Consider the following 25682-nt stretch of genomic DNA (forward strand, 5'->3'; position numbering starts at 1 on the left):
ACAATAACAATCCTAATGAAAATTATTCGGGGCCGTACAGACTGGACGCGTTGTTTGTTTAAAAAAAGCTAAGCGAGTGGCTAAAAGTAGAAGATGGTGAAGATGGTGTGTTGAGTCATTGTCTATTATAAAATGGGGCTCAAATTTGTTTTTTTCAACAAAATAAACAATCAATCAATCAATAAACCAATCAGTAAAGAAATACTCGTCAGACATTATTAACGCCATGCTTCTATTTTACGTGTCCTTTTTCTTCACAAGCAAATTATGGTACCCTAGAGAGGCCAAATCAAATTATTTTCGGTGATCTGACGCTGGTGTTGTATACTGCCTTTTTCATGGGAAATTAACGGCCGTGTGGGCTCGCTCTCCTCCTCTCTGACTAATCATTGTCTCAGCAGCGACACTGAGGGACGGCGATGCTCTGCTGAAGTTCGTTGTAACATGAGTTCACAAAATGCTAGCCGCATTGCCACCGTTCAATAGTCCGCCTGTCGTGTTCTTACACATTAAAACAACTGAAAATAGATTCAAGCAAGCCGCATAGCACGTTTCTATGTCAATATCCCCTTGTTTGCGAGACAGAGACTTTACGTTTCACATTTTACTGTCGTAAAAAACATTACAGCCACAGGAGTCACGTTCCCATGGTAACATTGTACGGCATATGGAACATGGCGGAAGGTGAAAAAGCAGTGGACCCACTAGATCTCTCCACGGTAAAATATCTAATTTCTTTTATATTTAGATCCGTGACATATTTGCATAAGGTGCACTTTTGTATCAATGCTTTAATGATGTAACAATTATATACAATGCCCTTCTAACAGTCGCATGCGCCGTTCTTCATGTTTCGTTATTTACGCTTTGGCAAAACACGTTCAAATATCCAACAACACCTGTGTATGTTTTGATTCCGTGCTTTGCGCAGCAAGTGAAATTAAAATAGTTCTTTCGATGGTTAAGCGATGAGTGTAATTCAGAATTAAAAATCGCAGACTGACATTGCCTGACAAACAAAGCATTTAATTAATCTGACAGCTCCATGTAATGTAGTATCTGGAAATAGGTGGCTAAAGTGAAAGAAAACATCCAATTGCCAGTTGGGTCTCTCGCGCTCAAAACACAGCAGCGAGTTGATGTTTTCATGAGCGAGCAGTTGGGTCCTTGGAGCTGTGTTTTCCATCGCCGTCAATTGATTTTTTTCACAGTCATTCAGCGAAGAAATGACTCGTTCGAATTTCCGCCACATAGGCCGTAACTTGCAAACATTATCTTAAAAATCTTATCTGTGTGTTGCTCCTTCAGACTATAAATAGAGAAACCTGATGTAAACCTGCCAGCCACCTGGCGTTGAATTATTGTTGTCGTCCAGCGGACACATGATTTTTATGTCTATTCAAGGAAGTCATTTTTTAATGTAATTTTATCTGGCAGGGATACATAATCTTTATTTACTGTTTTGTACGTTCTTCAGTTACGTCTCCTCCAGCACAGCGAGTGAAGCAACTTAACCTGATCTGCCGAGTGCATGTTTCGCCACTAACGCTTCGAACGCTTTTTCTTTCTTTCATACGTCAGACAAAATATCATGTCGGATTATGAGTTCTGAGTAGTACATTACATTATAGAATTTCAGTTGAAATATTATGACGTCTTAATTCAGATTCACATGTCCAGAGGAGTATCAGAAAGATGTCATTTTGAGGGCCTGTCTCAAGTTATTGATTGATTATAGTGATCGTTTGGGATGTTGCTTGGTTGCAGAGTGTCTCGTAGCAAAGCGTATTGTTGTTTTATTTATTTGTTTGTTTTCATTTTTACTGACCTGAGGTGGACCTGCTTTGTGTTATATCAGTGTAAAACTGAACTATGTACATGTACTACACGGACAATTTTTACTCCTTTAAACCTGTAAACAGTGTGACGTTCAGCCATTGCCTTGTATCTAGTGTGTGATCTGCCAGTCAAATCTGCGACTTTGGTTATTACTTTGAAACGCAAGTAGAAAAATGTACAGTTGTCCTGAATTTGTGCCAATCCTTGTAATAAATCCCTATGTAACAACTTATAGTCCCTTTTGTATGTCCCTCCAGAGATGGCGAGAGACTTTGGACAGCGGTGCTGCCATCCTTCGCTATGTGGTGGAGCAAGTTCCCCAGATATACTGTTTGGAGGCGGAGCCCCGGCCTCAGGAAGAGGAGCAGCAGGTGCAGGAACACATCCTGCAACATCTGGAATGGTTTCTGTTTGGAGAAGACCCTCGTGTTGGCCTGGAGAAACTCCAGCAGGGCAATGCAGGTTCATCGTCTCAGCTTTGTGGACGCGTCTTTAAGGAGGGTGAAACAGTCTACTCTTGCAGGTTAGAGCTTTTTGTTCCATTCAGGGTTGAGTCTTGGCCAGTTTAAGGTGAATTTTCTTGCTTATGTGGGATAACTCCGTCAGAGCCTTACGTTTTTGGCGTCCCTGAAATAATATAAGCTTTTAAGCTGTAAAGTTTGCTATTCCAGTAAATGCATTTTGCGGGCGGTTTTCTTGTGTGCGTGTGTTTGTGCGTGCGCGCGCGTGTGTGTGTTTGTTCAGTTCACACATATTTGATAAGAGGGTTCGTTTGTTTATGCAAAGGTAAAATTCACATAAAATCAAATGATAATTGAAAGTTTCCAAGGTTTCATTGCTACGTATGTGGAACATTCAGTAATCACACATTGTAAAGGTTTTTGAATAGCAGATGACCTACCATTGTTTTAAGCACTAGTGCCATATTTCTTTTCTTCAACATTTTAAATCTAAGCTAGATGCCTTTGTACTGTCACATAAAAGAGTCCCATCTAAGACACTGGGATAATATAACCATACAGATGACAGCCAAAATAATGGAAATACTTGAGTAAATGAGGGATACAAAATGTGTTGAAAGCAAGTACGTTTACAAAGGTGTGGTTTCTGTGTTACTTACCACTGTGTTACCATTGTGGTTATGGCTATGTGTAAAAGTGCTGAGTATGCTCTGTGGCCCATTATTTAGGCTACTGTGGATAGAGGATGTGATCTCAGTCACTCTGAAAGAAACATCATTATTGTGGCACGTTTAGCAAGGACTAGCTTGTCCAATATTTCGCAAGGAACAGTGACTATGATGTTGGCATGGACATTAGAGGGAAATGTGTCATCAGTTAGGATCAACTGTGATTAAAAGCACATACATATTCTTACGTGACGTCTGTTCTTTGGTTCAAGATGCAAAATAAAACTTGAAACTCTAAATAGGTCAGCAACAAATATCATTCCAGAGCAGAGAGTTTCATTAAGGGCAGTCCATTAAGAACTTCACAGAAAGGGACACTGTGGTTGAGTTGCAAAGCATGAAACCTTTATTCAACCCACAAATCTTGAGTGAAGTTTTATTGCAAACTCAGGTTATGATCCACTGAGCAGGGTCAGATCACTGTGTTCTCCACAAGCAAAAAAAATCCACTTGTAGTGCACATCAAATGAAACCTACAGGACTGCATATTTCCCTTAGGAGTGCATATTTCCCTTTGAGTGCTCTGGCAGCTCTGTGATTTGGCTGTTTTTCATTGGCACCTTTAAAGGACAAAGTAAACACCGGTAAATTAATCTTGATTAGTCACCATGCTCAGAATATTCTAGTGAAACTCTTTAATCCTGATGGGAGTGGTCTCCTCCAGGATGAGAGTTTTCCCAGCATTCACAGTATGAGTGGGTGCTTAATGGTTTGTTGAGCATGAAAACAGTTTAGACAATATAATGTGATCTCCAGACTTCAGGGTCATCATTTCCATCAATAAAAGACAAAATGATGGAATGTTTCATTCGTACTGTTTGGTTCCAGAGTATATTCCATGTAGCTATTCTGGTCACTCAAGTTGGTCCAACACCTTATTAAGACATTTTATGTCAGGGTTGCTTTTATTTTGGCTGTTGCCTTTGTGTTGCAGCAGTTCATCTGACACATGCTATCAAAAGGAGACTTAAGTTTGACAGGGAGTTAAAGAAACGTAAAGACTAAAAAATCATTTCACTAGTCTCTATTTTAAAAATCACGCAAAATATCATAATATTGTTAATTGTTAATATTGCTTAATATTGTTCAAGGCTACGGGTGTCAGGTTCAAGGAGCGAGAGTTTGCTGTGTGAATGAGTTTGCTCTGAATTGTGTGTGTAGGACTTAAGGATCATATGGTTTCTGGAAAAAAAAAAGGATTCAATGAGAGTGAGAGAAACTGTAAAAGAGGAGGAGAATCTAAGAGGACAGCATCCTGCTCTTTACCAACTTGTTGAGCTTAAACAGATTTTGTTCTGATTGCAGGGACTGTGCCATAGACCCCACCTGTGTGCTGTGTATGGACTGTTTTCAGAATAGTGTACACAAAGGACACCGTTACAAGGTACGCCAACACTGCTCCAAATTTTTATGTTTTTGTTTTGTTTTTTTTTCTACACACCTCACTGTCACTTACATGGTCATTTCATGCATTCCTCTAACCAGGTGCATATCCCCATCATTCTGCTTGTTCTTAATATTGCACTTGATTCAGTCAGAATCTTCTGATGGATGGATGGATTACCGTAAGTGTCGGTTGTCCATTGACGTTTTTTTTTTCTTTAATTTCCTTTAGATGCACGCTTCGTCGGGAGGTGGATTCTGTGACTGTGGTGACGTAGAGGCGTGGAAGACCGGCCACTGTTGCTCCCAGCATGACCTGGGGACGTCGGTTGCTATGGAAACGGTACGACTCAAGCCCAATCACCGACCAGTGTCGGTGCCCTTGTGAGGTTGTGGATTTTTCCGTTGACCACGTTGCTTAAGCAAACCGCGTCTATCCTCCAGTTCCTGTTTTGGGGTCAGAGGAGAAGCAAAGCTCTAGTGGGAAAGCCAGCCTAACACTGCGGCCTGGGAAAACCGGACACAGCCTGGGAACGCGACACCCGAGAGACCCACCACAATAAACAAGCTAAAGAGAGAGAGCAAAGACAGGGCAGTGATGGAGAGAGAAGAGTTTTTTGAAGCAGAGATTCAGAGAGAGAGAAGAGGAGTAGAGTGTGGAAGTGGGTGTGAAACACTGTATAATGTAATAGAAAATGGAGGAAATTTAAATGAGAGTGGAACGGTTTAGCTCCATCACAGGCGGATGTGTGAGCGGAAGGAGGGGCTGTAGGACTGTCTGTGTTCGTAGAGTGTACACACTGCCTGTTAGCAGTTCCTAAAGACAGATGAGAATTTTGGTCATCAGCACCTGTGTTGACTCAGCAGTATTGGTTTTCAGCTAAAGGACAGCCTTGGTCAGACATAAAGACCTCATTTACTTTCTATGATAAGATCAGAACCTGGAAGGTCCTAGCATGCATGCACCAGCCCACATGCACACGCACACGTACACCAACACACACACACACACGCTCACACTCAGACACACTAGTTTTCCTACAAACAGCAGGTGGCTTCTGTGTATGTATGGTTGTAATTGCTCTGGCCTTTGTCTTCAGCCTAGGATCTGAAAGAGCCTCTGACACCCACTGACAGTTTACAGCTTAACCAAACAATAAACAAATTAGTCTCTTCAGGGGTTTTACGTCCTTCCGTTGTGATGGTTTTTGATGTTTTTATCCGTCCCTTTTTCTTTCAGCAGTGTGATCCAAACCCTCTATGTAGTGTTCAAGCTTACTTTCAGTGTCCGGTTTTCAGTGCCTGTTTTAATAGATTAAACCACAAAGGAAGAAATTAACCATTTTATAAGAAAATATTATCAAGTCTTAAACATCTGTGAGACTTACCCTATGCACTGTGTAGCTGTGAATAAATCATCTCTCTAATATCAAACTAAATGAAGTTATTGGGACGTTGTCTAAGAACTAAGCCATTCAACACCCTCACTTGCCATTCATGAAGCTGGACGCAGCTGTGATGATTCCAGGTTGATTTGGCATGCTTGTGTTACCAGACAGATCACATTTGTGTCAGTGGCTGTTCAGGATTGCACTCACCTATTTCATAACGTGGTATGCTTGAAAATACTGTTGCTATCTGAAAGGGTTTCATTTTTTTTTTCTTTTTTTTTTTTCAAAACATTGTTTGAAGGAACTTGATGTACGTAGCGGAAACAGTCAGAAAAAAAAGGTTATTGCAACATAACCTTAAGTAGTTTTGAGGTAAAGCCAGCACACACTTGGAGAGCATTCTGATGATGTTTTTCTGTCCTGTTTTCGTTGTTTGGCCTGAACCAGTTAGAAACACGCTATCAGATGAACAGAAATCAGTCTTCTTTGTCTCTCATGTTTGTGGCAACTTGTTGAGACACAGAAAAAAAATGGTTAGAATAGGAAAAGTTGAAAGTGGCTCACACTGACCTAACAGTTCTCTTTTCTTTTGGAGACCTATCTACAAATGAGTGACCCTGTGACTTGGTTTGTAAAACGACCGAATGTTTGCGTGTTTTTCGTCTTCTAACCTGATTTGATTTACTGTCTGTGTGTGTGTGTGTGTGTGTGTGTGTGTGAAAAGAGAGAGAGAGAGGGAGAGAGAGAGTGCTCTTTCTTGTTTGATCGGTGCCTATTACAGTTGGATTGTTGTGTAGATTCCAGGTAAGAACATCTTGTGTTGCTCTTTTGATGTGTGTATGTATCTCTGTGTCTCTTTACAGGATGAGTGTGTTTTAGAGGCGGGGTTACAGGAGCGAGCCCAGACTCTGTTCCAGGTCCTTCTTCGTTACACCGCTGATTTTCTGGTCTGGGAAGAGAGTGATGAGCTACCTACAGAGCTTCAGCCAAGGTAAGTCAGCCAGTCTTCACAGCCTGTAGCCTCTGTGCATCTCAGTGAAGGTAAGTCAGCCAGTCTTCACAGCCTGTAGCCTCTGTGCATCTCAGTGAAGGTAAGTCAGCCTGTCTTCACAGCCTGTAGCCTCTGTGCATCTCAGTGAAGGTAAGTCAGCCTGTCTTAACAGCCTGTAGCCTCTGTGCATCTCAGTGAAGGTAAGTCAGCCTGTCTTCACAGCCTGTAGCCTCTGTGCATCTCAGCCAAGGTAAGTCAGCCAGTCTTCACAGCCTGTAGCCTCTGTGCATCTCAGTGAAGGTAAGTCAGCCAGTCTTCACAGCCTGTAGCCTCTGTGCATCTCAGAGCACTTTAAGCCGCTCTATTCACATATATCAAAAGAGGTCATCACATATACTTGCCAGCTGGACTTTGGTTTCATTTTTACGATTGATTTGAGATTGCCAGGTAGAGGAATGTGGATTTGATTGTGAAATGAATAAGGTATGAAAGCGTGACGGGCACAAATGTCAAATGTTAAGTAACATTGCAGCGTTCAAAGATTGAAAGCTTGTTCAGCAGCTTCTTAGAAAGTTTATGATCAGAAAATACAGAGACTTTATTGTGTTTACTTCAGAGGAGAGCTGTATGTTAATGTTGTTGCTGTTTGTTATTGTGCATGCAGGGTGAAGGAGGACACTTACTACTGCGTACTCTACAATGATGAACACCATTCATACGATCACGTTATATATACACTACAGCGTGCCGTCAACTGTGACCACAACGAAGCTCACACACACACAGCTCTCATCGACAAGGAGGTAGAGTACCACGCAAACAAACACACACAGATTCACACACACACACTCACACACACACAGCTCTCATCAACAAGGAAGTAGAGTACCACGCAAACAAACACACACACATTCACACACACAGTTCTCATCGACAAGGTGGTAGAGTACCATGCACACAAACACACACAGATTCAAACACATCCACTCACACACACACACACACACACACACAGAGTTCTCATCGACAAGGTGGTAGAGTACCACACACACAGATTCACACTCACTTTCAGTTGTCATCGACAAGGAGATAAACCACCACACACACAGACACATTCATCACTGACAAGGATAGACTGTTTAGACTGCAGATAGGGACATGCACAGTTATGTCACTGTCAGTGAGGTGTTGCATGCATTCAGCACACGTGCACCTTTTTTTTTTTTTCAAAAACACAAATACATGGCTGGGGATATTTTGTGAAGGAGGAGTTTTCATTTAGCAGGTGTTAAGTGTCAAGACTGGCCATTAGGAATGTTCTTTAGTTATTTTGACATTTGTTTCAAGAGATCAACAGAGAAAAATTCCTCGCTATCGCAAAGGACGCTGAGATTAAATGTTTATGTAATTGCAACTTTTCACGATAGTCTCAGTAATTATAAGGGGTTAAGTGCTTTTACAAGTACATTTACAAAGTTTCTTTACAGTTGTTTACATCTGCAGTACCCTTTTCACACCACTTACTGTATGTTTACGGACACCCATACATGTGAAACTTGCTTAACCAAACGTCTTTTAATCATTTTGTATGTTCTATTTAAGGGTCGAAGAGCTGTGAAGAGAGGGACGCGCCGAGTGTGTGACCAAGCCAAAGAGCTCATTAGAGTAAACTATGTTCTTAACTTTCTCTTTCCCTCGCTCTCTCTAAAAAAACCCCACATCCCATGGAAATTTTTTTCATGTTTTGAGAAATTGCATAGTGTTCCTGTTAAACCCTTTTGATCTGTTCTCGCAGTCCAGCTCGGAGCATATTACCCAGCAGCCCCTGCGGGTAGAGATCCTGCACTCGGCTGTCATGGCCCACCAGAGCTTTGCCCTTCGCCTTGGCGCCTGGTTTCAGCAGATCGTTGGCTACTCGGGTACCTTTATTTCCTTAACTGCTGTATTCAATGTATTGCTTACATTGAACATATAACATATACATATAACTATTAAGATATTAAGGATTCTAAAACTGAATAGATGATTCCAAGAATTTTTGCCATGAGTGGGTGTGTGTGTGTGTGTATACACACACACACATGTACATGTGTTTCTGTATGCATGTATGATGATACTTCGGTTGTTTTCTAAAGTGGCGTTTGGTTAACATGAACTTTGAACATCTGACTTAAGAGACCTTGACCTTGACCTTTGAAGATTTTTTTTTTTTAGCAGACTAAATGAAGGAAATAACAGAACTGAAAGTGTTTCATCAGATATGCAGAGTATTGCAAGGTTCTGAGGATTATTATTTTTTTTAAATTATTTCCCAGTGGGCCTCAGGCAGGTTTTCTGTCAGGTGGCTCTGGACACCAGTGCTGACATGAACAGACCGTGTTTAATCAGCAGACTCATGCTTCATGATGCCAGACTTTACAAAGGCAAGTACTGCTCACTCTGGTTTCAGTGCCTCACATGTCGGGTCATGGTTCTTGCGTATCAGTTGTGTCAAGCTTTCTATTATCCTCTGCAGGAGCACGCAAGATTGTCCATGAGTTGATTTTTTGTAGTCTGCTGATGGATCCTGAGTATAAGAGACTGTTTGCCATGGAATTCACTAAGGTAATTCTCCTGTTTCCCTAACTGTGTTTCTTACCCGGTACACATTTACGCTAGGTAACAAGATTTAATCCCTGTTAGACTTATTGCACTGTTCTGCTCTGCATTCTGTAATGCCATATCTATACAATCATTTTAAGATGATAATCACAGTCATTCCCTGTTGTAGAGTGTAAGTATATGTGTGTTTATTGAGGTGTGACTCATGTAGCATATGAGTTATGTGGTCTATGTATAATAATGTTGGAAGTGGTCTGTCGTAGCTCTGCCATATTTGACAAGACTGCGTACCATTATTTCAGCATTACAGGCAGCTGCAGGAGGACTTCATAAGAGATGACCATGAGAGAAATATCTCAGTGACTGCTCTTTCTGTCCAGATCTTCACTGTACCCACTCTGGTGAGAACAAGAGCCATATAAAGACCCATGGCAATGTTCTGGACACCACTGTAATGCTTACTGGAAGGTGTCAGATAAGGCGTCCTGTGTTAGCATTCTGTGGTAGAGCTTTTTGGAGGCCAGTGTTGCCTCTCAATGTTTAATAAAATTTCTCTCTCCCTCTCTCTCTGTTCCTGCCCAGGCTCGGCAGTTGATCGAGGAAGGGAACGTCATCAAGGTGATTATAGACACAGTGATGGGAATGCTGAGGGAACACTTGGATGCCAACAATCGCTTCCACTTCCTGGGATATAATTCTGACAAGTTCTTCCGGGTCCAAGTGATCTTCCATGACCTCAGGTGAGAGATTGTTTCTTTATATAATGCCATATGACAAGCCAATAGCGTAATCTAAACTGGTAGTCCCTGTTAGTAAGGGCCATATGCACTACTACCGGTATGTACTAATATTGTTAACTGGGATAACTGTTTGACATGAGGACTAATGCTATGTTAGTTGGAAGTGTTGCCAAATGTAATTGGGAACTGTCACAGTGCAAAACACCTGATAATGTTAATAAACGCAAAGTGTTCATTTAGCCTCCTCAAAATTTGCCTAAAATGTTAAGATGCCATAAGAGCAGGGCTGTGGAGTCAGTACACACAACTTTCGACTCTGACTCCTCAATTTATGGTACCCCTGACTCCAACTCCAACTCCGACTCCGACTCCACCAGCCCAATTTTGCTTCCGACTCTGACTCCGACTCCACAGCCCTGCATAAGAGACTTCATAAACATGATTATTTAACAGTAGAAGTTCAGCAGTCGCTTTTTTAGATTTTTTCTTAACTGAATCCTGTGCAAGGTGTCTGTTCTTGCATAATGTTTCATAGCTCATAATATAACATGCTCTTTATTAATAAAGACTTAATGATGTTCTCTCTTAATGGCTGAGTACTATGTGGCAAATTGTGTAGACTCTCTGTAACAGTGTAAGAGTCATAGAGCGATGGTCTTCTTCCCACAGGTACATACTGATCAGTAAGCCAGCAGTGTGGACAGAGGAACTCAGGGTTAAGTTCGTGGAAGGCTTCAGTGTCTTTTTAGGGCTGCTCAACTGTATGCAGGTATGTACTCCACCCACACACCAGCATGACAACATGTGTGTAATCTGACCTTTCTCCTGTGCCTCCATTATAAGCAGTAGGTGATTTGTTATTTTTTACCAGGGGGGATGGCCCAGTGGCCAACAGGGGGGATGGCCCAGTGGCCAACAGGGGGGATGGCCCAATGGCCAACAGGGGGGATGGCCCAGTGGTCACTGACACTACTCTATAGAGTATACAGGGGGATTTCAGGTTAACAAGGGGGATGCATTTTGGTCATTTTGCAAACAAGGGGGATGGTGGCGCCCCCCCATTCCCCAACAAATCGCCTATTGACTATAAGAAAATTTTGTACACACACACACACGTAGGCTGTAATCGATGGCACATATTTTAAAAACAAGGATCAGTGAATGTTCATGTCAGGTAGCTGTTTAATAGGTAAAAAACGGGAGGAGTAGTTGTTGGGAGCGATAGATTTGATAAACAGAAACACTTTTTCAGTGTAAGATGAAAATTATTAGGATATAAATTGAAGAGACATGATGAGTTGGTTTCTCAAACAAGAGTAAAGGCTATTGGAAATTCTCCTTTCAGAATACAACTCAGGATTAACCCAGAACCCCATTCAGGTTAACCAGAAACTAGCCTGGGAAACTAGTCCTGTATTTAAACAAATTCTTCAGTGGCTGAATTTCAAACATTTGTTGATGTTGTTATTGCTGAAGTTAATAGAGAATAGAAGCTGTGTAAGTTGAAAGCATATTTTTCTATTTTTTTTTTTTTCTGCAGGGCATGGAGGAAGTGAAGAGGCAGTTAGGTCAACACATTGAAGTGGAGCCAGAGTGGGAGGCTGGATTCTCCCTTCAGATGCAGCTACGGCAAATTCTCTCCATGTTTCAGGACTGGTGCTCCTCTGATGTGAGCTTTACACTGCACTTCACCTGGTTTGATTTGTAAGAGGGGACCAATAACACCTTTATAAGGGAAAGAAAACACCTCCGTTTTCCCCAAGCCTGGTCCCTGACTAGTAGACATGTTAAATTCTGGCCTTTGGCGGGTCTTCGAATCCATGTAACATCCCCCACTTTATCACCTACCGGGAAAGAAAATTAATGATTGATGATTACTAATCTTTCCAGCTAGTACTTGCATGTATTCCTGACAGCATGACAGGTTATATGGAGCCATTACTGAGTATGACGCTCCACTCAGTTCTTAAGTGAAAACTGTGAAGCTGTTAGTCGACTGCTATTCGAGGGTAAATTGAGCTGTGTTGTGATGTGGCTAATCCTGACCCATGGCGTCCTGTACCTGCAGGAGAAAGTTCTGCTACTAGCGTTCCGAGATTGTCACCAAGCCCTCATGCGTTGCTCCAATCAACCCTTTAATAGCGAGGCTACAGACAGCTACATGTGCAAACACATCCTGCACGTTCGGCCCTACAAAGTGTCCCAGGAGCCAGTCAGTATCCACTTGCCCATCTCTAGACTCCTCGCAGGTGAGTGCTGACAGTGAACGTCCTTGTCATGAACCAGAAACCATACTGTGGTCCATTAGAACGGCTCTAAATAAGACGGGACAGGGAAGATTTAATTGTGGTAGATTCATGAGGCATGGAGGAGTGGGTAGACCGTTGACATTTTAGCTCCTGATTCCTCACTTCCTCCATAGGCATTATTAAAGCGGAGTGCTCCCCGAAATTGAATGTCAAGGTGGTAATTAAACTTTTGAGATTTACTGCCGGTGGAAGGAACGGTTGGTCGTTTAATTGTTTGGCACATATCATTCTTCTCTGTCTCTTCCAGGTTTGTATGTACACTTGTGTAGGACTGGAGCAATCAAACAGCTGCATGAATATTTGGATCCAGTGAGTGTGACCTCTTAATCTCTTTACTCCTTTTGCTTTTTTTTCCTTATTGATGAGTGTATGATAACAGGTTTAAATAAACATGTCTCTTGTTTTTATGATCTCCAGTCTTCAGATTGTAGTATTAACCCTTGAGGTCTTGTCTCTGCATAACAGGTGAGCCTAGATTTCACCTACTGGGCAGAACATCCCTTGCGATGTGTAGTCCTGGCTGCTCAGGTCTCAGCCGAGATGTGGCGTAGGAATGGCCTCTCCCTCGTTAGTCAGGTGAGCTTCACCCTGAGGTTAACACCAGGCTTTTCCACCAACAAAAATGACTTTCTGTGATATTAGTCCAAAGATCGTCTTTAGGTATAGTTTGATATGAAACTAGACCTGTAACATTACCTTACTTGTCTGGTGTGTGTGTTACATCTCTGGTCATTCTTGGTACAGGTGTATTATTACCAGGATGTGAAGTGCAGAGATGAGATGTTTGATAAAGACATCATTATGCTACAGGTATGATCATAATACTGACACTGTATGTGTTGAGGGTTTTTTTTTCTGCTGTGAAATGTATGTCAGTGGCATATTAGTTCTCCTGAACAGACATGCTTTTCCTCTCTGCCTGCAGATTGCTGCCTCCAAAATGGATCCTAACCACTTTCTTATGTTTATGCTGCTGAGATTTGAGCTCTTTGAACTGTTTAATGGGAATTGTTCCAGTAAGGATCAGGTAAGGAGCATACTCTGATAGTTTGGTCATGCTGCTAACAGTCAATCGTGACGGTTCAGAAGAATTCGAATGTGCTAATTAGAAACTTGAATGTGCTAATTATCTTTAGACACCTGAATTTGAGCGTTTGCATTTTTTTTTCCAGGAGCTCCTGAAACAGTGGAATAGGCTGACTGAGGAAATGCTCTATCTGCTCATTATCATTGTTGGCAAGTATTGCATAAATAAATAACACGCGTATGTTAATAATCTGTAAAAGAATTATTTTGTTTGTATTGTTTTAATATGAGTATGGAATTTTAATGAAAGATCAAGCCTTGTACATAAGTCTGAGTAATTTGGTTCTCCATTAAGAGATCTTTATTTTCCATCTTTTTTTGGTTCAGAGAGGTCAGTTCTTTTTGTCTTTATTGTTTTGATAAGATTTTCTTTCTGTGTATACAAACATAGGTTGCATGCATCATTTATCATTTCTCTTGTTTTGTTAATGATCTGATTGTAATTTCCATGGTATGTCAGTGTCATCATTTCTTCTCTCATAATTGTCTTCTGTTTGCGTAGGTGAGCGGTACGTGCCAGGCATTGGTGAAGTGACCAAAGATGACGTGACGATGAGAGAAGTAATTCATCTGCTCTGCATCGAGCCCAAGGCTCACAGCAGTCTGGTCAAAGGGCTCCCGGAGAACGTGAGCTATTTCCACTGTCTCTACAGCTCACTGCCAGTACAGAGCGCTGATCTCAAACGAACTGTTATCAGATTTACCACACTCCAGATACCTCACCATCCATACGGAATACTGATCTCAGAACAGATCTCTTACCACACTAAGCTACACACTAGACGTGTCATTTCTCAATAGGCTGTCAGAATTAGAGGAAAAAAACAACAAAGTGAAATGTGTATGGTTATTCTTATTTGTTCAAAGGGTTAAAATAGCTTTTGTGTTATATTAGGAGAGCCATGAAACTGGGCTGGAAGCTGTTATCTCAAAAGTGGCAACATTCAAGTAAGCAATTTTTACAGTAACTGAATAACACACTTATGTGCAAGAACGTTTTTACAGACTCCAGCATATCAATATTTTCCTTTATACTCTCTTCAGGAAGCCAGGGGTTTCTGGTCATGGCCTTTATGAGGTTAAGAAGGAATGTCTCAAGGAATTTAACCCTTTCTTCTACCACTACTCCAAGTCACAGCATAGCAAGGTACAGTAAGTCTTGATGATACCACCGTTCTGTAGAAACTTACTCCATAACATTAAATAACGGCATATGCAGTAATTGAGATATCTGCTTCATTGAAAGTGTGTTAAACATTAACTGATGGACCCTAATGTAACATCTTCCTAATGTGTTCACTACACTCAAGGCTGAAGATGCACAGAAGAAGAGAAGGGTCCAAGAAGGGAGTGATAAAGGTACTAGAGTGTTTCTGTTCAGTTGCTCTGAGTTACCCAACAACACTGGTAATAAAAGGCAAAGTCAATAAATAAATTTGCCCATTTCCGTGTAATTACAGTTCATTCCCTGTTTTGCATGGTTTATTCACCTCTCATTCCAAGCCCCATGAACAGTGCATATCATTAGTGATGGAGGTAAACGTTGTCTCAGAGATTCTGCACTGTGTTTCGTCTGTGTGTAGCTCTGAGGCCCCCTGTGCCGCCTGCCTTCTGCCCGATGTTCTCCAACATTGTCAGACTGCTGTGCAGTGATGTGCTACTGCACGTGCTCAGAAGGGTCGTACAGAGAGCCGTAGAGGATCGGGCCACTCTTTGGTCTGAGGCTATGATTCAGAGGGTATGTTTTTCTTCTTCTTCTCACGCTCTCTGTGTACCAGCAAACTCTCTTTTGTCTTCAACTTAGTTCATGTGACTGTCTCAGTAGTGTGGTACATACATTATATTCCAGCAGCTGGAAATGTTTTAGTTTTTTTTTTCAAATTTCAAGAAGTGACATTTTCTTTCTTTCTTTCTTTCTTTCTTTCTTTCTTTCTTTCTTTCTTTCTTTCTTTCTTTCTTTCTTTCTTTCTTTTTTTCTGTTTGTTTTCACCTGTCTCCAAGGCTTTGCACATCATAGGCCAGGCGCTGATTGAGGAGAAGACTCAGTTAGAGTCGAGTAACAACGTGGATGATGTTACCTTTGACTTCAGCCTGAAGGCCCACAGTAAGTACCTGTCCCCTTACTACCTTTTCTCCACTTGACATCTGAGTTACAACAAAGACCTTTTCTAAAGAACAGACTGATGACTTTAACTTGGCCTTAATGAAGACTTTGTGTGTGTATATTTCTGTAGGAATTGGTGCAGAACATGGCAAGTCTTTGTTCCACTTCCTCTCCAAGATGAAATCACTGCCTTCTCTTGAAGCCCAGAAGGACATGATCATTTGGATATTGCAGGTAAGTGGTTATTTCATATATTGGAATTTTGTATTGAAAAGGTACTCTGTTGACGTTGGACATATTATTATTATTATTATCAGGCTGCCTTTTAAGAAAGCTTATTTCTGTTAAGATGTTTGAGGTGGTGAAGTGCCTTCGGGAGAAATCCAGTCCTGCTGCCTCCTTTACTGTCGATCAGACCAAGCCTGAAGAGGTCCGTAGGTTTTGGTCATTTTATCAGTTTGTTTCTAACCAAATATGCAACTGTACAGTCACATTAAATCTTTCTGTTTGCATTTGTGAGTTACAATTACAATTTGACTGACATTGTTCACTGTCAACACAGTTGGCTTTTTAGCAGTTCCATATCTCTGTCCTTACTTCAGTCCTATTGCTGGTTTGCTTTTTACCTGTGCGACTCTGTGTTACACTGTCAGGCTTAGAATATGTACGTTCCCCCCTTATGTACAGACTGTTCAGGATAAAGAGAAAGCAGAGAGAAAGAGGAAAGCAGAGGCTGCCAAACTGCATCGACAAAAAATCATGGCTCAGATGTCAGCGATGCAGAAGAACTTCATTGAAACACATAAGATGCTGTATGACAACACCCCAGAGAGCGGTTGCCAGGGGGACCCCATTACGTCCACAGAGAGGTGAGGGAATAATCATTAGAAGAGAGGGGCGAGGGTGGATCTGAGGAGTTTGATGACACACTTTATCTTATTGTCTAATACCCCAAACACCAAGGTTTGAATGAGATCACTTAGCCTGATTGACCAAGTGGACAGGCTGTCAAGTGAGACACTGAAAAGGTATAATTAATCATGGCTCATTAATCATTAATCTCTCTCTCTCTCTCTCTCTCTCTCTCTCTCATGCTCTCATCCACACACACACTTGGTCTCCCTCTCTCTTTGCATTTGTCCAGCTGTGCCATGGAGCTGGGTGAATCCCGTGTTGCAGTGGGACCACAGCAGGGGGTGTGTCCTGCGGACTGGGAGATGCTGACCTGTATACTCTGTCAGGAGGAGCAGGAGGTCCAGGCACAAGCTCCAGCCATGGTCCTCACAGCCTGTGTCCAAAGGTCTACAGTGTTAACCCAAAGCAGGGGCAAGACCCTCTCCACAAAGGGTTAGGCGTTTACCACACACACACACACACACACACACACAGTTTTTCTCTCTCTTTGGTAGCCTTTTCAGTGTCCCTGTTTGCCATCAAGACAGTTTATTTCTGAACGTCTGTTATGTTTCATGATATGTAGTTTCATTGGGTTTTTTTGGTGGTAGGTAGTCTTATTAGAATCAGACATTTTTCACCAATGTTTCAACTGACTGCACAAGTACATGTTGTGGTTCAGTGACCGTGTGTAATGACTTTGTCTTTTTTTTGTTACAGAAAGCACCTACCCTCTCTTCATGCCCCCTGACCTCGCTGTTGGCACTCACACTGGTAGCTGTGGACATGTCATGCACGCCACCTGCTGGCAGAAGTGAGTCAGTCACAGTCCAGCTCAAAATGTTGCGTTTAGTCACATGAATATTAAAAGAGATCCCAAATTCTCTTTTCAGAGCTGCTTAGATCGTACAGAAGACTTTTTGAATAATTTTTTCTGGATCCCCCCCCCCCCTCTTTTTTTTTCCTCTTATGTATAGTTATGGTGTTGTACGGTGACTCTTTCAGTATTACAAGTAAAAGGACAATGTTAAGTACAGTGATGTCTTAATATAGTTATCAGTGACAGAATTTGATCATCTTGTCTGTGTCTTGGTAGATATTTTGAGGCAGTGCAGAACACTACTCGGAACCGTCTGCATGCTGACCTGATCATAGATCTGGAGAACGGAGAGTACATGTGTCCACTCTGCAAGTCCCTCTGTAACACTGTGGTCCCACTCATCCCTCTGGAGCCCACCAGCATTAACTAGTAACTAGTCGTTTCCACACTAGTGGTCTTTCAGTCAACTATAAAATAATCAGTATGATGTAATTAAGTATTCAGTACATCATGAAAGAGGTCACCAGGTCACCTGAAGAGTGGCGGAGGCTTGTAATATCCACTCACAGTAACTAGTCAATGTTCTTCCTTCTTTCTGCCTGTTTGTCTCTCTCTCTCTCTCCCTTTCTCTCTCTCTCTCTCTGTTGCTCTGTATATTTCTCTCTCTCTCTCTCTCTCTCTCTCTCTCTCTCTCTCCCCCTTTCTCTCTTTGTTGCTCTTTATATTTCTCTTTCTCTCCCTCTCTCTCTCTGTTGCTCTGTATATTTGACTCTCTCTCTCTCTTTGTTGCTCTTTAAATTTCTCTCTCTCTCTCCCTCTCTCTCTCTGTTGCTCTGTATATTTCGCTCTCTCTCCCTGTCTCTCTCTCTGTGTGTGACAGTGAGAGTGCAGAGTTGGTGGGCCAGCTGCTCACTCTTCCTCGGTGGATTCAGACTGTCTTGGCACGGATCAGAGGACTTAAGGCCTCTGCTCAGGGAGCTGGTAAGAGCTGATCAGGCTCTCCTCACTTTTACAGCCCACGTCATTGGGATGAATTACTACGCAGTGCAGAGAATATATCTGTGTGCGGCACAGTTTCCAAAACTGTATTTTAAGTTCAGTTTGATAGATATTTTGGTAACGTTACTGACCCTCATGTAAGAATTTGTAAGTTACTTGAAATCCAGTGTTTATGGTGTAATAAGTAATAACACATTAATCTCATAAAGAGATGAGAAAATCACAATTTCTTTTCCTTTGATGCATAAAGTGGATCCTGTGTGTGTTTGAGCAGAGACTAGCACTGAGACTGGAGCAGAGAGGCAGACTAGTCTTTTTGAGGAGGGTGATGCTGACTTCGGCTCCATTCTCAGCTTTGGAGTTCAGAAACCGTGAGTCCCAATATTAGGTGTACAAAGCATTCACATGGTACATTGCTACAACAATGTACCATGATGCAGTCCAAAATGGTATGATAAGCAAACATTCTTAACATGCTGATGGTCCATAATCACCTTTACTTTATAAGAAACATGAATTAAAACTACAAACCTTAAAAATCTAGCTTTCGAAAGTATTCACCCCCTATGGATGGGGCGTTACTTTTTACACCCACTGTAAATGTAGTCACTTAGGTGATGTTCTTATGCAGAGTGGCTTACAGTTATTGCTTGCTGTGTGTCAGAGGTGCCACATCTCTGGAACAACCCTAAAACTAAGGGTATTACTTATGGGCACCTCAGCAGTGAGCTGCCATGCTTTGGCTTTGAATCCAGAGCCTCCCAGTAACTAGACTGCTTCCCTTAGACCTATACCCTTTCTAGTGTTTTAAGTCTTCAAATGAAATCTGCCTTATGTCATATAAAGAATACTCTTGGTATCCCGTAGTTTGTGTACAATTGGTATGTCGCAATTTTCATTTGCAAAGGCTGCATGGCACATATTTTGCGCAGGGCAATATAGTATAAATATTATAAAGTCACAAAGCAGAAAGTAATGTTTTCATTGCAATAAGCTAAAAAATATCCAACTTTTCCACACACGTGTTCTTTTCCCCTGCTTTCAGGCCAAAGTATTCGGGCAGTATAACAGAGATGCTGGTGGTGTGTGCCACCACAGTGCACAGGGTGGGCCTGCAGGTGCCGCCCAATGAACAGTGTCCCTACGTGCCTGTGATGGCATGGAACACTTGTGCCTACACCATCCAAGCTACGGGTTAGCTCCTCAGATCCCACTGTTTCATTGGCTCGCTCTCTCTCTCTCTCTCTCTCTCTCTTTTGGGTTATGCATTTCCTCTTTCACTGCTCTCTTTTTAAAATAGTCATTTTTTTCTTTCTAGCTTTAAAGAAAAGAGTCAGTCACTTCAGTTTCTTAATCACCATGTTCTTTCTCTAATTCATCATTTTTAATTTCTCCCACTATGCCCCTTGTGCCTGATTTTCAGTAGTTTATGTTTTCTATCTCTGTGTACAGAGAACATGTTACTGGAGGAGGGAAAGGCATTGTTTGGCTCCCTACAGAGCAGACAGGTGAGTTCTAGAGGATGTGTGTGTGTGTGTATATGTCATTAATGTGAATTATGCTGAACAGATTCTGTATGAGACAGTGTGGCGTGTGTTTGATAGTAACAGAGTGGTATTTTTCAGCTTGCTGGACTGAAAGCTGTTGTCCAGTTCTCTGCTGCCCAGCGCCTAAAAGGTTCCCAACCAGTCATCCAGAAACATTTTACAAACATGCTAGCAGGTGTGTATGAATTTGTGAGTGTATTGTAATGTGTGTGAGCATGTTTCTGTGGGAGTGGGTATATATATGTGTGTGCGTGTGTGTGTGTGTATTTAGATTCTGTGTATTCATTTCAGTCTCATTTGATTGTTTTTCCCCTTTCTCTTTAGTGTTGGTACCAGTCCCAAATGTGGAGGAAACACCCTCTATCTTAGAAGTGGATTTTTTCCACCTGCTGGTACGTCTCATTTTTTGTAAAGGCAGAGAACTAAGCTGCCGATTGGATGTCACAATTTTTAACAGAGTATAAGGACATCACCCGCTTCATTTGTTGAATTTCATGTTTAAGCTTATTTAGAGCCCGATATCACTATTTAAAGTCTCAAAGGGCTTTAAATGCCCACAACAAACAGGACGGCATATAGATAGATACATTACAGTTACTTCACGTCATTCCTTTATTAGTGTTCATTTTAAGTTATTTGTGAGTTTTTTTGGTCTAATTCATCTCTGTCCTGTTCCTTCTCTCAGGTGGGGCTTGTTCTGTCCATGCCATCATTGTACCAAGAAGAGACAGTAGAACTGCAGCCCTCAGCCATCAGCACAGCTTACAACCACCTGCACCTACTGCATCTGGCCACTATGGGGCACATCCTGCAGGTCTTACTGTCCTCACAGGGTAAGGTCGCAAACACACACACACACACACACACACACACACACACAAACACACGTGCACACAAACACATGCAAACACTTAATAATCAGAAGCAAAACTGAGCTTTTCAACCTGTCTTGTGCCATCATATAAAACTCTACAGTAAGTATGATGTTTTCTCATAATGTAGTAAAGTGCTGAATAGAGCCACATGAATGAACTGTGATGGTTGATAATCTGTGTGTGTGTGTGTGTGTGTGTGTGTGTGTGTGTGTATGTGTGTTCAGACTCGACTGCATTAGCAGAGGGAGGAGAGGATGTAGAGGAGGCCAGAGCGGCAGCAGCACTGTACTCTACTGTGTTACATCACACTGAGGGGTGAGAGCTCTATTATATCTCTTCCACATAGGATCACATACTCTGTTACCTGGTGCCTCTGATCACTTCAATTCATGAAATGACAGAGAAGCTCTTCCTGTTTCTAAAAGCATATGGAATGGTCTCATCTTGAATACAAGAACAGAAGATACAGGTAACTGGCAAAAAACCTCTGGGCTACCAGAAGTGACCAGAACAGTCTACGGTGTACTGCTCTTGATGAGGCTTCCTGCAAACCCCCTGTACTCTTATTTGCAATTGTGCTTTGCCTCTCGAGTAATTTGAAAGCATGGTAGAGCAGTGGGTGCTTTTAACTACAACTGAGTCTAGTTGTCAATGTCAGAAACATGCCCAACAATCACCTCTCCTTTACAGTCATTTACGTTGGCCATGTTAGCCAGAATAATGGAGCACTGGTCTTAAGCGACTTGGTTATACATGACCCTAAACTTGATGAGTTGGAAATGGCTTCACAAAACGCACCTTTATTGAAGTGTCTGCTCTCAGTGTGCTTTATGCCCCTCATTTCTTCAAGTGTTCCTATTATTCTGGCACTTACCGGTAAGTTGAGTTGTTGCCCCAGGGTTTTATCTTATGAACTGGTAGATCAAATTGTCAAATACAAATTGTTAACTGTTAGATCAAATTCTCTCTCTCTCTCTCTCTCTCTCGCTCTCTCTCTCTCGCTCTCTCTCTCTCGCTCTCTCATTCTCTCTCTCTCTCTCCCATTCTCTCTCTTTTTCCCTGTTGACAGGCTGAAGTCAGACATGTCCGGTTCTGTGGTGGCTAACAGTGTGAGACAAGGCATCCTTCCCTTCCTGCGCTGTGCTGCCCTGTTCTTTAATTGCCTTACAGGAGTGCCTCCTCCAGATGAGCTTTCTACACCCGCAGGTAATTAGACCCTTCATGTGGATAGTCAAGGCCTCTCCATTCAGTCAGGTCCTTGAGCATCAAGGACATCTTATACACGTGCAGTGCTGTCATGAAGGCTTTGCAGCCCTCAACACAAGATACTGTCTGCCATTGATAAACTCTGCTGGTGTGAGACACAGTTCAAACTTTATACATTTCCAAGTCGTACAAGGTAGCCAAAGGAAAAGAAGAACTCAACACAAGACTCAAATTATAGTTCTGCTGCCTCACTCAATGGTATGAGAGAACAGACCTTAGATGTCTGCAATGTGCTGTAGAGAGCAGATCTTAGATGTCTGAAATGTGCTGTAAAATGTATGCTGTGTTCTCTTTCTCTGGTGCAGCAAGCTTTGACGGCCAGATAGAAGCAATCTGCAGTTACCTCGCTTTACCCTCCAACTTGTTTCAACTCTTCCATGACCACAGAGAGACTGCCACCCCGTTAATACAGAGGTGTGCTACGTGTTACAGGACACACAAAGAGAAATCATTCCTCAGTTATGGGTGTCACTTTTGCTTATAATCACAAATTTGTGTCTGATAGGTGGTGTGGGAATCCAGCCATAACCAAAGCCTTTAGGGGAGAAATGCATGTTACCAGGTTGGTCTCAGTTCAGCTGTCAACTAACTCAATCCTACATGAACCTAACAGAACTTCATACATCAAAACTTTTCCACCACAGGTATCCTCGTAAAAGAAACAGGCTCATTGATCTTCCAGACGATTACAGTGTGCTACTTAACCAGGCTAGTCACTTTAAGTAAGTAAAGTGCTGTTCTTGATCAATAGAAGTTTTGATCACACTTGGCATGCATATTTAAACCTTTAAGGTGTAAGTATGAGACCTTTGTCTGTGGAAAATTTATGTAAATCTCATCACCTACCCAGTCCTTCTATAAAATCTTCTATTTTATCATCAGAAATGTGTAAACTTATAAATCCTTAACGTCCTATTAGTTAAGGCCATCTATCACCTTAGTAAAACCATCATGAATATTCATTTATTGTTGTCCTACATATTTTCATACACTTGCATAGTAATCATCTTACTTTTATTGATATAATGGAGAAAATTTACTGGGGGTTTGCTCTTTCGTGCAGGTGCCCAAACTCGTCTGATGAAGAGCGTAAACATCCCACACTGTGTCTGTTCTGTGGGGCTATGCTGTGCTCCCAGAGCCCTTGCTGTCAGGTACAGCTGGACGGTGAGGAGGTAGGCGCTTGTACGGCCCACGCTGCCACCTGTGGGGCTGGAGTGGGAATGTTTCTCAGGTGAGTTAGTGACGAAGCCAATTCGGCTTTCTTATGGTTCCCTTTTTACTTTCTGTTTTCTTTGAGGTAATAGACATCTACATTGTAATTATGAATGCTGAATTATACCACAACACATGTGCGGGAGGACTTTATAAGTATGAAGCCTTTAATATCAAGTTAAAGTTCTAAGTCCAGATCACTTTGGGTCTTGACAGGAGTCTCAGCTTCTTTTAGATCTGTGAAGACATACAGACCCAATCTGCATTCGTTGTCTCATGTGATCTGATTTGACAGTGCTGAGCCATAATGTAGTCTAAGATGAAACAGTGAATCGATTGTTCTGACTCTGCTGCACAGGATCAGAGAATGTGAGATTGTTCTTATGGCCAGTAAGACACGAGGAAGCACGTATCCTGCTCCTTACCTCGATGATTACGGGGAAACAGACCCTCAGCTTGGGTAAGGCGTCATCTGTCATCAAGAACTCAATTCTTAACTGTCCCTTATCCCCATTGTAATCCTGTAAATATGTGTATATATGATATTCTATAAATTCTCAGAAAGGAAAATTAGTCACCTAAAAAGAGATATATATGTTGTATTAAAAGTCTGTATGGTAGTAGGTGGGAAATAGGGACTTTAGAGGTTACAGTAAACTGTCTTGCAAAACATCGAGCTCTTTATTGCAGAATGTGATATGACATGTGTAGTGTGTGGACATTACGGTGTGTAAGTGTGCTATGAAGATGGAACCTTTCTATTCACATGAGCTCAGAGATTATGTGTGGTATCTTAAATTAAATGGTGGTTCCCATCCTGACCAAAGAGTATATGCTCTAAAAAGTTATCCTCGAAGATTTTTAACTTTTCAAATGACGCTACCAATAATTTGATCGTAGAGGTTTCACATTTTGTGATTAATTTTCCTCCGTTGTGCTTGACCAGACGGGGAAATCCTTTACACCTGTGCCCCGAGCGCTATCGGAAACTCCACCAGCTGTGGCAACAGCACTGTATCCTGGAGGAGATAGCACGCAGCCTGGAGGTGCTTAACGTCATGTTTGCCTTTGAGTGGCAGATGCTGTGAGGAGGAGCCTGTTGCATGGGCATTAAGGAGCAAAGGAAAAGAGGGAGGGACATTCTGTGATAGGAGAGTTGGGCAGTGAGTTTCTGGCCCAGCGGGAACAACACTACCACAGCGATGCTTTGGGTCAGAGATGATTCTCCTCCTCCTCCTGTCCTTATCGAAAAGCAGGCCCCATGAGGGGGACAAAGTGCAGCTTGATTTGGGATAGCCCCGGACGCCTTTTCCTGTCTTCGTTACGAGTTATTTTTCAGCTTAGGTTAATTTGGACAATCTAATCAGAATCGTATTGTTTTTGGGGAGTCAATTACCTCACCGTAGTATACTGATCAAATGGTGAAAATAAAGTGAAGTTGGGCTGCAGCTTTATTTTCCTGTTTGCTATTTGCTGTGCGTTCTTTTCTTGGTTTGAAGATGCAGTAAGGGAGATGAACCTAAGAAAAAGAAAAAGGAAAAAAAAAAAAATCATGTTCTCTGATTCCCTCAAGTTCAAGCACTGTCCCATTTACAAGTGCTGTTACTAGGTATTGGTTAAAACGCTTCCCCTTGCTATTGTATCATCGTTACTGATGGAATTCAGAAATTGTGTCAGTGTGAATATGCTGTACCCATATACGAATTTATTCTACTAAATATATTCAGGAATATATACTGTCATATATTGCCAGTTGAAGTGTATACACTTCTGGTAAGGTATGCACTATATTTTTCATAATATTACACATGTATATATTACACCAGTGGATGATTAGAGGAAGCCTATTTTACTATAGGAATATTGAGGTTAAAAGTAAATTCAGCACTGCTCATCACTCACATTCAAATAAATTCACAAAGCAAATGCTGGCACATTCTAGTCTTTGATTAAGTTAATTCTGAGCCTTTTTTCATCGGTTTGAATTGTCTATGAAACTTATCCGTCATAATTATTTCTTTTCATTGTGTCATTGCACTCTCACATCAGTTGTTTCAGGAAAGAAAGTTTTATGCTTTAACGAGTTTATTTTTCATTTACTTTACATTTCCTCACTGGTGTTGACTGACCGTCATCTTTGCTGACTTAATAAAATAATAATAATTCAGAGACTTGTTTCATCTCCCTTATTACTGTTTGTCAGTGCATTTTTAAACTGTGATAGCCTGTTTTCAATGTTACATGTCAATTTTTTTAAAGAAATATAGGAAATGAATGGATTGCTTTGCCTTGGTGCTTTCTGCGACCCTTTTTAAACAAATGAGAGACGATTATAGGAAATTGTCTAGCAGCTAATCTAGATAAAATCTGAAAATTCAGAATATTAAACAATGAAGACACTGTATGGATACACCAAGAGGTTTAATTCCACTG

The 25682-nt window shown here is 41.6% G+C and overlaps 1 protein-coding gene across 1 annotated transcript; it reads left to right on the forward strand.

Moving 5' to 3' along the window:
• Nucleotides 1-674: 674 nt before the first annotated feature.
• Nucleotides 675-25286, forward strand: ubr1 (ubiquitin protein ligase E3 component n-recognin 1). Its single transcript, XM_030786238.1, has 47 exons — nt 675-719; nt 2097-2362; nt 4334-4412; nt 4644-4754; nt 6666-6793; nt 7458-7596; nt 8396-8458; nt 8589-8712; nt 9109-9216; nt 9309-9397; nt 9697-9795; nt 9977-10134; nt 10804-10903; nt 11675-11803; nt 12203-12383; nt 12691-12752; nt 12909-13019; nt 13188-13253; nt 13369-13470; nt 13616-13679; nt 14032-14156; nt 14425-14477; nt 14574-14676; nt 14840-14888; nt 15113-15267; nt 15531-15633; nt 15764-15867; nt 15983-16063; nt 16321-16502; nt 16778-16980; nt 17248-17341; nt 17624-17776; nt 18228-18328; nt 18621-18717; nt 19392-19540; nt 19799-19854; nt 19972-20068; nt 20218-20285; nt 20579-20726; nt 20993-21083; nt 21838-21974; nt 22340-22448; nt 22540-22596; nt 22679-22756; nt 23098-23268; nt 23608-23709; nt 24196-25286. Exons 1-47 carry the CDS (start codon nt 675-677, stop codon nt 24335-24337), a joined length of 5232 nt encoding a protein of 1743 aa, XP_030642098.1. The 3' UTR covers nt 24338-25286.
• The last annotated feature ends 396 nt before the right edge of the window (nt 25287-25682 follow it).

Source organism: Chanos chanos, chromosome 10, assembly GCF_902362185.1.
Source record: "Chanos chanos chromosome 10, fChaCha1.1, whole genome shotgun sequence".
In the NCBI taxonomy this organism is placed as follows: Eukaryota; Metazoa; Chordata; class Actinopteri; order Gonorynchiformes; family Chanidae; genus Chanos; species Chanos chanos.

Coding starts and splice junctions, on each gene's coding strand:
- ubr1 (XM_030786238.1), top strand. CDS start 675: ATGGCGGAAGGTGAAAAAGCAGTGGACCCACTAGATCTCTCCACG. Junction 17,777..18,227: donor GAGCCCACCAGCATTAACTA/GTAACTAGTCGT, acceptor TGTGTGTGACAG/TGAGAGTGCAGAGTTGGTGG. Junction 21,975..22,339: donor TGAGCTTTCTACACCCGCAG/GTAATTAGACCC, acceptor TCTCTGGTGCAG/CAAGCTTTGACGGCCAGATA.